The sequence below is a fragment of the Leguminivora glycinivorella genome, chromosome 4, assembly GCF_023078275.1.
Source record: "Leguminivora glycinivorella isolate SPB_JAAS2020 chromosome 4, LegGlyc_1.1, whole genome shotgun sequence".
In the NCBI taxonomy this organism is placed as follows: domain Eukaryota; kingdom Metazoa; phylum Arthropoda; class Insecta; order Lepidoptera; family Tortricidae; genus Leguminivora; species Leguminivora glycinivorella.
The window spans coordinates 4,542,480-4,559,634 of record NC_062974.1 but is presented as its reverse complement, the minus strand read 5'-3'; the positions used below and the strand labels follow the sequence as shown (position 1 = coordinate 4,559,634).

General features: G+C 38.1%; 2 protein-coding genes across 2 annotated transcripts; one reads left to right on the top strand and one right to left on the bottom strand.

The window, feature by feature from the left end:
- Positions 1-212: 212 nt before the first annotated feature.
- LOC125225162 lies at positions 213-1,331 on the top strand. The gene has a single exon (XM_048128739.1). It carries the CDS (start codon positions 213-215, stop codon positions 1,329-1,331), a length of 1,119 nt encoding a protein of 372 aa, XP_047984696.1.
- Positions 1,332-2,090: 759 nt separating this feature from the next.
- On the bottom strand, positions 2,091-10,609 carry LOC125225564 (juvenile hormone-binding protein-like). Its single transcript, XM_048129322.1, has 6 exons — positions 10,513-10,609; positions 9,322-9,379; positions 8,167-8,392; positions 7,284-7,405; positions 3,256-3,408; positions 2,091-2,723 (listed from the first exon to the last, which is right to left on the bottom strand). Exons 1-6 carry the CDS (start codon positions 10,543-10,545, stop codon positions 2,539-2,541), a joined length of 777 nt encoding a protein of 258 aa, XP_047985279.1. The 5' UTR covers positions 10,546-10,609; the 3' UTR covers positions 2,091-2,538.
- Between the last annotated feature and the right edge of the window lie 6,546 nt (positions 10,610-17,155).

Sequence of the window (17,155 nt, the reverse complement as noted above, 5' to 3'; positions counted from 1 at the left end):
ACATCATATGTAGCGTAGAGGAGGCATTAATTCGTAACAAAGTGCCGGCAAATGATGCGGAAACTGTACGCCAAGATGTTTCGGTATTACTTCGCAAGGTCAGACTGCCCAAAAGCAACATTTCTACAGCCGAGCGTCATGCTTTAAAAGCCCTCCGGGACAATGAGGATTTACTCGTTTTAAAAGCTGATAAAGGGAACGCGACTGTAGTCATGGATAGGTTAGACTATGACAGCAAAATTCAGGCTCTTCTTGCTGATAGGAGTGTGTACAAACCCGTCAACTACAATCCTACTGCCAGGGTCACAACACGTCTGAGGAAGCTCATCAAAGAACACGAGGAGTTGTTTACTGGGGACGACTTTACCAATCTTCATAGGCCAAAAGTGGTACAACCACCGAAGTTGTATGGGCTACCAAAGGTGCACAAGTCTGGCATACCCTTGAGGCCTATTGTTAGTCAGATTGGATCTCCTTCATACCACTTAGCGAAGCATGTTGCGGGTGTATTGCAAACGCTAGTAGGGAAGACTACGTCGTTTGTAAAGGACTCTCGTCATTTTATTGACATTGTGAAGACCATAAAATTGGAACCAGAGGAGATTATGGTGAGTTTCGACGTGGAGTCGTTATTCACCAATGTTCCATTAAGGGAGTGTCTGGGCATTGTTAAGACGAAACTCGTGGAGAACGGTCATCCTGAGGGGTACGTCACGCTGTTGGAGCATTGTCTGGAGGGGAATTATTTCCTCTACCATGGACAGTTTTATCTGCAGGTGGATGGAGTAGCAATGGGCAGTCCAGTAGCCCCAGTAATTGCTAACATATGGATGGAGCATTTTGAAGAGTTAGCATTACGCTCCGGACCGCCTGTGATTACACTGTGGAAGAGATACGTAGATGACGTGTTCTGCATTTTGAGGGGCAGCTCCGATACAGTGGAACGGTTCGTTGACCATTTAAACTCCATCCATCCAAAGGTAAAGTTTACCTTCGAGATGGAGAGCGACAGATCCCTACCTTTCCTGGATGTAAAGTTGAAAGCTAAACCAGATGGAACCCTGGCACACTCCGTATACAGAAAGCCCACCCACACTGACAGGTACCTGCAAGCTTCTTCCCATCATCATCCGAGACATCTGCAATCGGTGGTCACATCCCTGGTTAACAGGGCTCGAGACTTATGTGACTCTGAACACTTAGACGAGGAGTTAGCCCATGTTCAGAAGGTGCTGAGGAAAAATGGGTATTTGCAGACAATCCCGCGCAAGACTAAGAAGGGGAGAGACATCCGCAGGTTGACAGGCAACCAGCCTTTTTGCCGTATGTGAAAGGGATAACGGATAAAGTTGGATCAGTACTAAGAAAAGTCTCCATTAAGACTGTATACACACCGTTATCTAAAGTAGCGAGTCTCTTACGCAGTCCTAAGGATGTCATTCCGTACCAAAGTCCGGGTGTCTACAAGATAGATTGCAGTTGTGGAAGTGCGTATATTGGCCAAACAAAGCGCAGCGTTCAAGAGAGGGTGAAGGAACACATAGCGGCAGTTAAAAATCGCCATATACACAAATCTGCAATCGCCGAGCACTTGCTTACTGCGGAAACGAATCACTGGATTGAGCTACACAAACCCAAAGTTCTTTCCACCGAGCGACACTATTATCCCCGGATTGTGAGGGAGGCGATCGAAATTAAAAAATATCCTAAAAACTTTAACAGGGAAGACGGGTATAGATTATCGCCAACATGGGGACCAGTGATTCAAATGTTCAAACCAAAAGATCTATCTTCGGACCAGTGCGCGGATGTTGTGAGTGCTGTGTGTCGTGCGGTGGGAAATAAACAATAACTAGAAGCGGGTAGATTATATTTATTTGTCTACCCCGAACATTTATATAAATTAATATCGGGTAGTTTTGTGTTGTTTACATCTCCGGTGACACTTTGCTGGGACGTCATCGTCAGTCTTCCGCGACCACGGCCAGTGCAACCTGGCCGAAACGTTGGGAAAAAAGGTAAAAATAATGTTAATTAATCGCGTTCAAAAATCATATTTATTACCTCAATTATCATCCGAAACAAAAATATAATAATACACGTATCTTATTTTATTATCAAGGCAATCCTAGCGGCAAGCTCGGTATTGTGATACAGCCTATCGCTTTGGTCCCATTACCACTTAAAAGTGCGAAAAGGACGCAGCGACGCGATAAGCTATATCACGCTACCGTGCTTGCCCTTCTGGAGTTGACTGATGACATGTCTCTCTGCTGTAGCCGCAAATGTTATCGCAAACATTAAACTGATTCCTTGTTGGATTGTTTAGCCATGAAAGACTGTTGATGTATAAATCATCTGGCCCCGTAACCGAATAGCATTGCTACGACGCGAAACGAAAACGAAACGCCGCGAAAAGTAGTCTGGCTCTGTCACGCCAATACGCAAGAGCAATAGAGATAGATCTGCGAGCGTTTCGTTTCGTGAGCGTTTGTGCCATTCAGCTACGCACCCTGACAAGATGTAGTAGGCCTAATGTCAATGATGACGATCGCCATGGCTTTCAAATGCTTTAATTTCGTGTAGATTTTTGAAGAACGCTGACGCTGGGAAGATGTTGGCTGCCGATCTGATGTTGTGGATGACAGGAACGTACGCTTTTTCTGCTATTTTACGAAAATACTCTTTCCATTGCTCTTCTATCTCCTTTGGAGAATTGTGATCTGAGAAAATGTGTAAAAGATATCAGATACTTAATAGCTTTGCAAGACAGACAAGACAAGAGCGCACCGCCAACAAATTGTTATACAGTTTGGCGATTATTTGTAACTTTAAACTTTAACATAAATAATATATATAACATTACCTTGATACTAATCAGTCGTGCGGATCACTCCGCGCCGTCGATCCGCAGTAATCAATAATCAAGCTCTACAAATTGACGGGACAAACCCTAATGACACCATCCGGATAATATTTTTACATGCAAGTAATATTTACCCGCATAAGAATTATTTCAAAATATTTTAAGCGGGTTACTCAGAGCAGTAATAGACAGAGAGCGTCCCGCCTTTACTCTTCGAAAGCGCGGCGCAAACTGCTGCGGGGCGCTATTCTTTGAAAAAGATCTTCGGAAATGGATCGAAACATGTTGAGCGTTATATCGACTTTAATATGTGAGTAACTCGCTTAAAATATTTTTAAATATGTTTGAGGCTCACGGGAGTTTTATACTTAAAATCGCATAATAATTACTTTTGAATAGTGCTGATGCAAGGTTCGGGCTGAACATAATTGTTGGAGTGCCCACAAGCTCAGAGGAGATGGTTTCTGGGCCGATAACGAAATGGTCTATCCCCTTGTTGTCCTTCTGCAGTGTGTAATTATAAAGAGCTGTACCAAGTACATCTGAAAAAAAAATCGATTAATATATATCACATGAAATGAAACTTTTAAGTCTGAACTTTTATTATAACAGGCCACTTGCCGATTGAGGTCTGAATAAATAAATAAATTTAATATTATAGGATATTCTTACACAGATTGACTGAGCCTCACACTGTAAGCTCAAGAAGGCTTGTTATTGTGGGTACTCAGACGACGATATACATATATTTATGTACATGCCCGTGTGGTGACGGGTTAAGAATTTCACCACCCCTTTCTTCCCATGGGTGTCGTAAAAGACGACTGTGGGATAATTTATGGGTACAACTGTGACGTAGGCGAGAGGCTGGCAATCTGTCACTGCAATGTCAGAATTTCGTTTTCATTCAACTCCTTATTTGCCGAGAGTGGCACTTAAACTTGAGTAGTTTAATGTGCTCTGCCTACCCCTTTATGGGATACAGGCGAGATTGTATGTGTTTATGTATGTATGTATGTATGTTATACGCATAGAAAATATCCATGACTCAGAAACAAATAAATACCCTTACCGGGATTCGAACTAGGGAATGCAACCGAGTAGTGAAAAAACCGAGTTTCGGTTAAAACCGTCCGGTTTTCACCGATTTAAAACTCGGTTTTCAACCGAGTTAAACTCGAGTTTTTTCGTTGAAGGATTTTTTTATAAAAGTACTAAATACATCAATTAAGATGCAAATTCTCACCTAGAAATTGACGTAAAGCCAATGTAGATCACTTTACTTGCTCAAATATTTCAAATTACAGTGATCACTTTACTTTTTCAAATTACTTGTTGTGTTGTGTTATTGGAACTTCTAACAACCATCATCGTCCTCCTTGCATTATCCCGGTATTTGCCGCGGCTCATTGAAGCCTGGGGTCCGCTTTGACAACTAATCGCAAGATTTGGCACATGCACTAGCTTTTCGAAAGCCTTTGCCGTCTCTTCCAACCGGAAGGATCCTATTGGAATTATTCCGGTTTCCTCGTGATGTTTTAATTCATCGAGAAGCGACTGGTAAATATCAAATGACATTTCGCACATATGAACTCATTGGTACGAACCAGGGTTCGCGTTCGCACTCTCTTACCACTAGGCCACCAGCGCTTTTTGAACTTCTAACGACTTTTTGTAGTACTGACGTTGTTCAAGATTCACCTAATACGCCAAATTTCTGATATTTTATGAAAGGCAACTGAACGGTGTTTAAGAGATTTGTAATTGTAACATATATGCTATTTTCACGAAAGTGTAGGATGAAAGAAGAAATTTCGAGGCTATTTTTTTGCGGAGACACTGTAGATAAAATTAACTAAAAGTAAAGTTTTGCGGATGCGGTGTCGGGTCTGGGTTCAGGTCCAGGTCGGAGCCAATCGGGTAACTTGCTTAACAATAATATAAAAAAGTTTTGAAGGAGCTTATAAATCTTTTCCAGTTCATCAAACGCGACTGTTTTATTTGATAAAAATACAAAAGACAATATAAGTATACCATAGTTAAGGTTTATGGAGTTCCCTGGATGCCTCATGAATCCCATTATTAGAACTCGAGCTTGACAAAATTACGTCTTGAAAACCCAACATGCTTAACAAACATAACGAAGAAAACAAATCAACTATCATATGCCATGCGTCTTTAAGAGTTTCTTTCTGATCATCATCAGCGGTTCCACTTCATCAAATGCCATTCTTTTTAATGTAATTCCTTGATTTTCTGATAAAGACACAAAAGTCACTATTGGTATGCCGTTCAGATTTGAGGAGTTCCCTTGATTCTTCATGGAGCCCGCCACCAAAACACGAGCTTGACCAAAATGTGGCTTATAACCCCAACGTTCTTAGCAAACGAAAATCAGTTTACCTTTAAGATTTGAAGAGTTTCCTTGAATTCTCCAGGATCCCATCATCAGAACTGGACACCACTTGATAAAAATAGGACCAAACTGTATATACATTCGATAAAAAATAGGTTCAGAGTCGAGGGAGATATCGAATAACAAATATTAAAAAAAATACAGATGAACTGATAACCTCCTCCATTGATCTCTTAGAATCAGCTTTGGACACTTGGAGGCCTTGGTAATTTTTTCTTTTTATATGATATTTATTTCATTTTACTCCTCCATTGATATTTGGAAATCGGTTAAAAATTAAAGAACTCACCAGGACACAAAATATGCCAAAACGATTACTTTCATAATTTCAATTATAGATGAGATTCGTTCTCAGAGAGTTGAAAATAGTGTCTTTTCATCCCATTTTACATCGGAATATGCTGCGTCTAACATAAAAAAATATGTAACATCACTTACGTTACATTTTTTAATTGTTCATGTCGATTGAACTTCAGATATACTGTTCACCTATTCCTAAGAAAAAGTGGTCCCAACATTCAACAAATCGTCCTATGAGATTTTTATTTATATACTGTGTTACAAAGTCCATAAAAACACAATATAAGCGAAAAATCTGTTTTATTTAACAATTTACATGAAGGTAACAAAAACTCGGTTATCAACCGAAATTCGAATCGGTTTCGAGTTTCACCGAAAAAAAAACCGAAACTCGGTTTTCGGTTCTAGCTGCATTCCCTAATTCGAACCCAGGACCGCGGCACAGCAGGCACTACCGAGTGAGCCAGACCGGCCACCAAATATTAGATCTCCAATTCCAAAGACCACTACTATGTAAGGTACAGCGGGGCAAATGTCAACTGGGGGGCAATTGTAAATGATCCATTTTTTCCATTATTACACTATGATGTTGAGTTCTACATGTATCCACTGAACACGCAATACCATATAATATATGTGGACACTCTGTTTAATAATGTATTAAACATTGTAAGACATAGAAAAAATGGATCAGTTACATTTGCCCCCCAGTCGCGATTTGCCTCGCTGTACTTTATAGTATAATGATGTAACTACAGCTCATAACGCATTGTTATGGTTTATCCAGAATAAGAATGCAAGATCTGACCCGAACACACTTAATAAAACATTAAAAATTCATTAAATGCCTTTAAGACGATACACGAGCGAAAATGCTAAAATGGAAAAGAGCCCCTCTTTCAATTTGGGAATTCTAGTTTAATATACTAGTGTTATTTACTAGATTTATCGAAAAAGAATTGTCCATTAAAAACAAGTCAGTTAAAAGATGTTTCGAAAAAATCTTCAAAATCGAGGTTAGCGGAACTCTACAGTTTCCTCCTTCAGAAAAACTTAATCAATGGTAATAAAATTTGAGAATCTGAATAACAATGAAATAATCTGTGTCGGACCGTTTAGTTTCTTTGCCTAATTGTTACCAATTTTGAATACTTACCACACCTTTATCAATGAGGCCGTTTTTGAAATTTTTTCATGGGCTCTAGCGTCTTTAAAAATAAGAATTTCAAAAAAATCAAAACGGTCCGACATAGATGAAAATTATAATAATCTGTGTTGAAAATCTTCAAAAACCAGGGAGAAAATAGTCGAGAGCGTTTGTATGCAGTATTGACGCCTCCTGTATCGTCTTAAAACAGTAAAAAATTCAATAAATGCCTTTAAAAATTGCTTAATAAACGTACTCTGCGTCACCGCGTATAATAAAGTGTGTATTTGTATTTGTTTATTTGCTAATACACACAGATTACAATACAGGTCATGTTAGTGCGGTACAAATTCATGAGTGCATATTACGCCACAAGGCATACAAATGCAAAATATTAATCCTATACTAAAGCTAGTCTTAGCCTAAATAAGCTTCCTAAAGGGACAACATATGTTTAAACGTATTATATTACAAGCCAAACATAGTTATTATATTATCAATCAACACATAGTGCAATAAATATAAATAGTAAAACAACTTGTGCATGTGCTTACCTCCAGAAGAGCTGAAACGTCCCCCCGAGTGGTGCTTCTTGTTGCGCGCTGCTCTCACATCACCATCGACGCTAAGCTTGGCAGCTGTTGTTAGCTTTACCGTCCCGTCTGATACTTCCATTCTGTTAGATATAAATAAATAAATATTGGGAGACACCTTACACAGATCAACCTAGCCCCAAACTAAGCAAAGCTTGTAGTACTGGGTGCTAGGCGACGATATACTTACTTAAGATAAATACATACTTTATACATAGAAAACATCCATGACTCAGGAATAAATATCTATGTTCATCACACAAATAAATGCCCTTACCGGGATTCGAACCCGGGACCGCGGCTTAGCAGGGTCACTACGCGCTAGGGCAGACCGGTCGTCAAATTATACCATACTTAATATTATAAATGGGAAAGTGTGTGTATGTTTGTTTGTCCGTTTTTCACGGCAAAATGGAGCTACGTATTGACGTGATTTTCTAAGTGGAGATAGTTGAAGGGATGTAGAGTGACATACGCTACTTTTTGTCTCTTCTAACCCCCACTTCCCTAAAATGGATGGTGGAAGATTGTTGATTGGATCCAAGCTACGGGCAAAAGCTAATATATCTGTATAATAGAATATTATATAAATATTATATAGAAACGTTGGAAAAAAGGTAAAAATGTTATTTTATCGCGTTCGACCCGTGTGTGACTTTAAGAATGTGTAAAAAACGCGAGAATCAAAAATTGTCAGGCTCCGAAGCCAAATGGCATTTCTGCAACGCGAAACGAAATCGAAACGCCGCAGAAAGGTAGTCTGGCTCTGTCGCACGCTGTCGCTCATACGCAAGAGCGATAGAGATAGATAGTTACGAAAGAGATATTTGTAGTATCCACTCACTTAAATTGATGTATGTCCTGATCTCGCAAACCTTTCACGGTCATGTTTCCGATTTCTAAAGCCAACCCGCTCTTCGAAAAATCTGCGTCCAGTGAAGGTATGTTCTGGGGGTCTATGGGTAACATGTTGAATTTTGGATGCCCTTTATGTGTCCACTTTAAGAACAAACCAGTTGATTTTTTTAGGCATTCCAAGTCTCTGTCGTGACATGCCTTTAGTAGTGGTTCTGAAATTCATAAAAAGGTAATTTCATTAATATCATGTAATTATAATAATGTGTGGCGAGTCACCATTGGCCTCGATAACACTGTATACCTATGTACTACAATGTTATGTTATGGCAAGTATTAGCAATAGCCTAGTCTTATTTTCCATCCACCTATAAGCTATAGTTAATAGATCTCTTGCCATTTATAAATCCCGACGCAAAAACGACAGACTGTTATAAGTTTGAAGTGTCTGTCTGTTTATCTGTTTGTCTGTGGCATCGTAGCTCCCGAACGGATGAACCGGCTTAGATGTAGGTTTTTTTTGTTTGAAAGCTGATTTACTCGGGAGTGTTCTTATCCATGTCTTATGAAAATCGGTCCACTATGTCGGGGGTTTTTTTTTCAAAATTTAATTTTATGGTTAGGTTATTATCTACAACAGCCTCCAATACAAATTGAAAAATGTTTAAAGTTATCTCATAGAGGGTAGAGGGAAATTCGCCGGACGATAATTATTAACCTGTCAGTCACAACAACATACAACAACAACATACAACAACAACATACAATCACGCCTGTGTCCCATTAAGGGGTAGGCAGAACACATGAAACTACTAAAGCTTCAGTGCCACTCTTGGCAAATAAGGGGTTGAAAGAAAACGAAACTGTGACATTGCAGTGACAGGTTGCCAGCCTCTCGCCTACGCCACAATTTAACCCATATCCCACAGTCGCCTTCTACGATACCCACGGGTAGAAAGGGGGTGGTGAAATTCTTAACCCGTCACCACACAAGCAAGCTGTCAGTCACAAAAAGCAAAAATGTCGAATAAATAAATAAATAACTGGCAGACATCGGTCTGTGAATTGATAATCTGTGAGCTCCTTTGTTCTTATTTTTCCCACTTAGGAAAAGCGGAAAATAACGAATACTTGCAAGTCTTACCTAGTCCGATTCTACTAAGGTCATCGGAGCTGACTAGCCAAGAACCAGCGAAGACTATCTGAAAATATGAAATAAGTAATTATATATTAAGATAGCTTAATAGATAATATAACTGTGTAAAAAAAATAACAAAAAACCTAATTAGAACGTGTTTCATGTTCGACTTATCAGCAGTTCTCGAAAAGTTTGTACAAAAAATAAGGAAAAAGTTAAATTTGTTTTTATTATTCCTATTTTGTTACCAAGTTTTTTTTTATGAATTGAGATTTTAGTAAGTTTTATTTCATCATTAAGGTTCTCTAGTATCTATATTTTCTTAATTATAACAATTAACCTGTATATACCTATCTTACGGAAGTCGACTTATATTATTAAAGGTTGGTAACAAAATAGGATCAATTAAAATTTGCTAACGTGGCTATGTACAAAGTTGCCGGGAACTGCTCTTATATTGACCGGGATATTATTACCTTTTTGGTTTTAGTCCAGCTCCCGATATTAGTGGTAACGCTGAAAGTGAACGCAGCCGACGCGCGCGACGGAGGGTAGATTGAGCGCTATCTACGCAACTTTAACATCCACAACCTTCTTCAGTTTTCCGTGATCATGATGTACGTAACTGCGTCGAAATATCGGGAACTCGACAAAAATCAAAAAGGTGATCACGGTCAATATAAGTCTGATGAAAATAACCGTGAATCATTAAATTTTTTGACGACCGGGCCTAGCGTGTAGTTACCCTGCCTGCTAAGCCGCGGTCCCGATTCGAATCCCGGTAAGGGCATTTATTTGTCTGATTATCACAGATATTTGTTCCAGAGTCATGGATGTTTTCTATATATAATTATAATTATGTATTTATCTATATAAGTATATCGTCGCCTAGCACCTATAGTACAACTTTGGGGCTAAGTTGATCTGTGTAAGGTGTCCCTCATTTTTTTTTATTTAATATTTTCATGCTCCATGTTGGTTTGGGTTGTGTGGAAGAAATTAGAGGGTGAGGCCGTAGTAGCCGTACCCAGCAGTGGGTCACTTAAATCCGGTTAGTAAAGAAAATCCGGTTAGTAAAGAAAATCAAGAGTGAACAGGCATCTTCTGGGCGAGCTCACTCCATCGTAGGCCACGTCTTTGCCTTTGGCTAGTCTGTGGCCAAGAGTAAGCCCATTTATAATAATAAAAAAAACTTACCAGTGAAAACAATGTAAACCGCAAGGTCTTCATGGTGATGATGACAGTTTTCTATCTACACTGACGTTCGCAGGATAAAATAACAGTCTTATATACCATCACAGATCGTATGTTCGCATGACACGTAGGTATATATTGCGCGTGCAAGGAATTCGTGCATGTATCTATCAATATTCACGCATGACACAAGTATGCACCGTGCAAGAACGACGTTTGTTACACTGATTTAAACTTTAACTATTTTGAAAATGGGGTATTCGATAGCGGAAAGCGAGCGAAAAGGGTCAAGCATATTGCTGCTGTCAAAAATGGACAGATAAACATGTCTGCCGTTGCTGGGCATTTAAATACCAGAGTCAAGGCTATTGTATGGAACCTATTGCATTAAATCAATACCTAAAACAAGGTCAATATTTATTAACACAAATGATATTCACCCCTAAACAAAACACAATAAATTTCACACACATTGGGTACATTCTCTAAGAAATTGTACAATCTTAAGGGAACTCATACTGAACTAACATAAATTCGAGTGTTTACGCCACGTTCAAACGGCACGATTGTGCGAGCAAACTGCTCCGTACGGGGTACGTAGCCAAATGCGCAAACGCTCACGATAATATCTATTTCGTAGCTATATCGTATTGGCGCGACAGAGCCAGACTGCATATCAGTCGACGTCTGGCGTCGACGATTGCCATTCGGCTACGTCAGCTGGAGTATCATTCCGATCGTCTTGAATCGAAGGCTGAGACTGGCTGTATGTACTCATTAATTGATTCCTTCAGAGAGGAAGTTTTACCAGTGAAACTAGTTACATTAACCAAATTTAGCAGACTAGACAAAGTTACTCGGCAGTAAACTAATAGAGTCCGTACTCCTTTTCCATTCCTTCCACAATCTCTTACGCACTTCATGTACATAAGTAGATGGGTTTAAAATACTTGCCTATTCTCGATTTTCTTTGCTTGTGCTTTAGACCGGGACCTTACCAAAGATGAAATTCGTTGATAGATAAATCCAATTGAAATATGATTGAAATTCAAAGAATGGCATTGGATACATGATATGACTTTATAGAGAATCTTTTAAGAGGAGGAAAGGAAGATATTTTTTTATGGCGTCTGTAGATGACATCTAAAGAGGTGCCTGGACGCACCAGTACACTCGTAACCTATAGGAACCTATCCAAAATGGAGTTCATGGAATGTTCTGGAAGTTGGAAACTTGGGCGCGTCGAGACTGCTCGCATGCACTACGCTGCCCCATTCTAAACTCAGTTGCGGAAAGCGCTACGTGCAGTTATGGATTCAATGATATGGGAGATTGGAAAGTAAATACATGTGTTGATTGATTTGTTATGATACTATTGTGGAAATAATCCTTTATAAAAAATAATAAACATTCTTTCATGGTAAAAAAACAATTTGCTTCATTTACTTTTTATATTGCCTTGTGCCTGAGGGCAAGAATTCCCAAATGTCTGTAAATGTTATCCATACTAATATTATAAATGGGAAAGTTTGTGTGTCTGTCTGTTTGTCCGTCTTTTACGACAAAACGGAGCGACGGATTGACGTAATTTTTTAAGTAGAGATAGTTGAAGGGATGGAAAGTGACATTGGCTACTTTTTGTCTCTTTCTAACCCCCCACTTTCCTAAAATGGGGGTTGAAAGTTTGTATGGAGCATTCCGCAAGTTTCGAATTTAGCGCGAGCGAAGCCGCGGGTAAAAAGAACTAGTTATAGTTAATCGTGTTTTTAAAGAGGCACTAAATCCAATTTAATATCTGAAGTGCAGGTGTGCAAAGCATTAAAACTTGCAATTAAGGATTTCATGATATGAGTTAGGTTGTAGATTTATTTTACTAGTAAACTTATACTTAACTACCTCAGTGAACTAAACACGACCTTGATCAAAATTTTATATACCAAGAGTTATTGTTTCATAATCTTTTCGTCACATTTTTTTCTACCACATGAGCACGGTAGTTAATGCCAAAATTTTACCCAAATTTTAGACATAAACTTTTCGTGCCTAGTTGGGGTTGCAAAAAAACGGTTTTTTTTCTGGCTTGAAAAAAAAAACATGAAAAAAGCCCGTGAAAACAAACAGTTTTTTTTTTTCTGGAGTATTATGTTTTTTTTTCTAAAGTACTAAATCACAAAATTTGCAAAGTAGTTAATACTTTTATACGGTTTTTCGGACTTTATGTTAACTATTAAACGAATTTCATTTAATAATTATAATTTCTGGTTTTAACAAACTAACATTTACGAAATTTGTAGTTAGCAGTTGTCGCTATTTACTGTTGGCAACACCACGGCCTCTCCACGCTCCACGCTGCATCGGGGATTCCCCAATAAACGTTTGTATAATTAATCTTTATCGAATTAAAATGTACGCTATTGTTATTGAAACGTTACAAATCACGAAAAACCAATTTAGTCGTATTATTCGTTCATCTGAAAAAAAAACCATATTTAGAAAAAAAAACAATGATGCTCGGTTTTTTTTTCATGTTTTTTTTCACAATTCTGAAAAAAAACATTTGGTTTTTTTTTCTATTTGCAACCCTATGCCTAGTAGCTTCTTAGTTGTCGTACAGTCAACAACACAGCTGTGAATAAAAAGTGCCAAAAGTATGTATACAGAATTTTATTGCCTGTACTGTGAGTATACATATTTTTGGCACTTTGTATTCACAGCTGTATTGTTGACTCTACACGACACTGAGATATGAATATGACGCGAGGAGACGTAAACATGCTAACAGCACGGGCTAGCAAAATATAATCGAATTTCAGAAACTGTCAGCAACTTTCAGCTTCCGTTAGGGGTGTCACTCACTGTTGCTATACCTGAGCATGTGACGAGGCGAAGTTTAATTTTATTGCTTGGGATTGTTCATTCAACTTAACAATTCTACATCGTCGTCCTCCTAGTACATAAACCAGTAATCTAAATCAGCCATACTCAAAGTGTGCTCCGCGGATCCCTAGGGCTCCGCAAAGCCTCTCAGGGGGCTCCGTCTGAATTTTGGCTACCTAATATGCAACTTCAACTCTCTTCCATAAAACCAAATTCCTTTTGTACCTTTTTGGTATGGAACCTTAAAAACAGTTTCAGGTAATACCTCACATTAGAATCTAATGATTAGATTTTACTAATAGGAATACTTATTAAAATAAAGATTGCAACAATTTTTTTTATTTAAGGGTTCCATCAGATATTTTGCTTTCTAAAAGGGTTCCATGGGAAAATAAGTTTGAGAACCGCTGATCTAAATAATCGATCATTATTATACCATCACTTTGCAAATTCAAGTGATTCCGGGTTCGAATCCTGGTAAATCCTATTTTAAAATATATGGAGTTCGTTGGAAATAAATGTTCCTGCGCTACTGATGTTTACTATTATGTGTACATAATAGTGCATTAGGTGTATGACAAGGAAAGGAAAAGAACAGGTTTCTATAGCACAAGAAAGACCCTACGGAGTTTTTTGCAGGTACCCAAAATATATATTTTTTAATTATTTAAACAGAATTGCTGCAGTAATAAATTTGAACTTGTAATTTATTTCATTTGACATTATATTAAATATACAAAAGCAATTACACACATTAAATACAATCACACATAAATCAGCCTTAATATCTAAAATGACTTGTAATTCCAGGTCTAAAATTTTGTTTAAAGGAACTCCATAATTTTATAACTTCTATAATATATGTATCAAGAAATTGCAAGTTTCTTTTAAATGTATACACGATAACAGGAGCTTGCTATCTGATTCCGTATCCAATTTATGGAATATTTCCAGGGGTTGGAGTAAAAACAAAATATCTTGAATGGACTTAATAAAATTCCTTTCATGGCCGTCTGCAGTATTAAGTAAAACAACTTTAAAACTCGGCTTGCATTCGCTCAGACTTATTAAAATTCATTCATCAGGTCCTGATATTTGTTTTACCTCTATTTTTGCACAGACAGTGTACATTTTTGTAAGCTTATATTTATTCTTAGTACCTAAATTCAAGCATCGCTGGCATGCTGCGAGTTAAAATTAAAATATTTATGATAAAATTGGTACCTACTACGTATTTTATGGAACATTTCATAATGTCGGTGTCTAAATCATGTCATTTTAATGTCGTCGTACGTTTGAATAGAACAGGAAACTAATTTTTGAAGTGCGATTTAAATTATTAAAGTCGATGTTAATTACATGTCTTGAGAATTTGTAACTAAGTAACGCGTCACAAAAGTTGTTTCTGCCACTTTAGCCACAAAACTAAAATGGTCAACCCTAATCCTAGCGTGAAACGTAGTTTGATAAAATTATGCTCAGCGCCAAAACTAGGTGTCCCTTACAGCGTGGTAATCGTCGGAATTCGTCTAACCACCCATTCAATCTGGAACTTTTGTGAGTTCCAGTTGTTTGTCCGGTCGGCAATGAGTTTTTCACATCACCAATTGCGAAAGGGACCTTTTCCTCCCTGCTACGAGGAAGCAAAGTGATACTGTTCCGTCCATGGACACTTAATTTTTAAATATTTTTTTTTTATGTTTCTATAACATATTATTATAGAATCCTTTTCTTGGTTCAGGATTTAATATGCGTACACATACGCCCTTGCCGTAAATATCTCATTTTGCTCCCGTGTTAAATAATCTACTATTTAATACGTGACAGTTCACATTAACGTTAACTATTTACACTGATAGAAATTAATCGTAAACTAGAACTTTCCTTTGCTAATCCGCGAATAGATAACGTGCAAGTCAATCAGTGCTAACCTGTTATAATTACTTGCGTATTTTTTACATGCAATTAATTTTCCCACCCTCCCACCGCAAAAATAAAAATAAATACGCAAATAAATATAACAACCCACCACCAAATATACAAAACTCGACACGTGTTTAATAGAAACATTTGTTTGAGGAATAGTTTGCAGTTAATAGAAAAGATCAAAGATATTATTATTCCAGATAATGCTGTCTTGCTTTCGTTGGATGTAGATAGTTTGTTTACGAATGTGCCGTATGGGGAGACTTTGGATATTCTAAGGGACCTTTTTGAAAAGCAACGTTTACATCCAGGGGAGGTAGATGAGTTGATAGATCTAACTGCTATATGTATGAAACATAATTATTTTAGATTCGGGGGACAGTATTATTTGCAAAGTGATGGTTTAGCCATGGGTTCTCCACTGAGTCCTTTAATGGCGGATATCTTTATGGACCACTTTGAGAACCAGCATATTGCAGGGAATGATAATATATTGTATTACTTCAGATACGTAGATGATTTGATTATTTGTTGGACGGGGAGTATGGACCTGCTGGATGAATTTGTTACTGGGCTTAATAGTAAACATCCAAAGATCAAGTTTAAGAAGGAACTAGAGCAAGACAAGTCATTGAATTTTCTAGATTTGACCATTACTAGAGTTAATAATAGCCATCAATTTCAAATTTACCGCAAGCCTACACATACTGATACAGTTATACCAGCTTCTTCTACACACCCTTGGCAGCATAGGTTGGCCGCTTTTCACTGTTATGTGCATAGGATGTTGTCTGTGCCTCTTTCTGAAGAACACTATCGAGCCGAATTGGACAATATTTACCACTTGGCAGTTTCGAACGGTTATGATAAATCAATCGTTGATGGCATCATCAGAAAGAAGCGAATGGTTATGGTTAACAATATGTTGTATGCGGCACGTCCTTCTGAACCGGTTAAGAGGTGTCAAGCGAGCATTACTTATGTTGGCAAAGTGTCAGAGGACATTTATAAGATTTTGAAGTCAAACGGCATTCCTGTGGCCTTTAGGACAAATAACACTTTGCACTCCAAGCTTTGTAACGGCAAAGATAGGATCGAGAAAGGGAAAAAATCTGGGGTTTATAAGTTGAGCTGTGATGTTTGTAACAAAGTGTACGTGGGCCAAACGGGCCGCAATTTCACTACTAGGTATAAGGAGCATATGGCATCATACAGGCACAACCATCCAGAGAGATCCAATTTTGCAAAGCATTTGATAGAGAGTGACCATACTGTATCAGAGAATCATTCTTTTGATGTTTTACATGTATGTGAGAAAGGGCTGCGTTTGGGGGTTCTAGAACAGTTGGAGATAATTAGGTACAACAATAGGGGGTTAATCCTTAATGAGCAGTTGAATGTTGCGTCATCGCCGTTATTACGAATTTTTCCATCTAACTTGCTTGGTAGGGGGTGGACAAAGTATAAATATGGCCGACCATTCTGGGGACGATCAGTCAGTTGCGGGACTTCGGACCGTCAACATCAGCTCCTGAGGATGCCTCGTAGAGAGGCGAAACACGTGTCGAGTTTTGTATATTTGGTGGTGGGTTGTTATATTTATTTGCGTATTTATTTTTATTTTTGCGGTGGGAGGGTGGGAAAATTAATTGCATGTAAAAAATACGCAAGTAATTATAACAGGTTAGCACTGATTGACTTGCACGTTATCTATTCGCGGATTAGCAAAGGAAAGTTCTAGTTTACGATTAACATGGATTTCCGCAAAGTAACGCCTGATTCCATCGATTACTGATAGAAATTGTTCTCACTAAAGGGTTAATCCGTAGGTATTTAGAAAGTA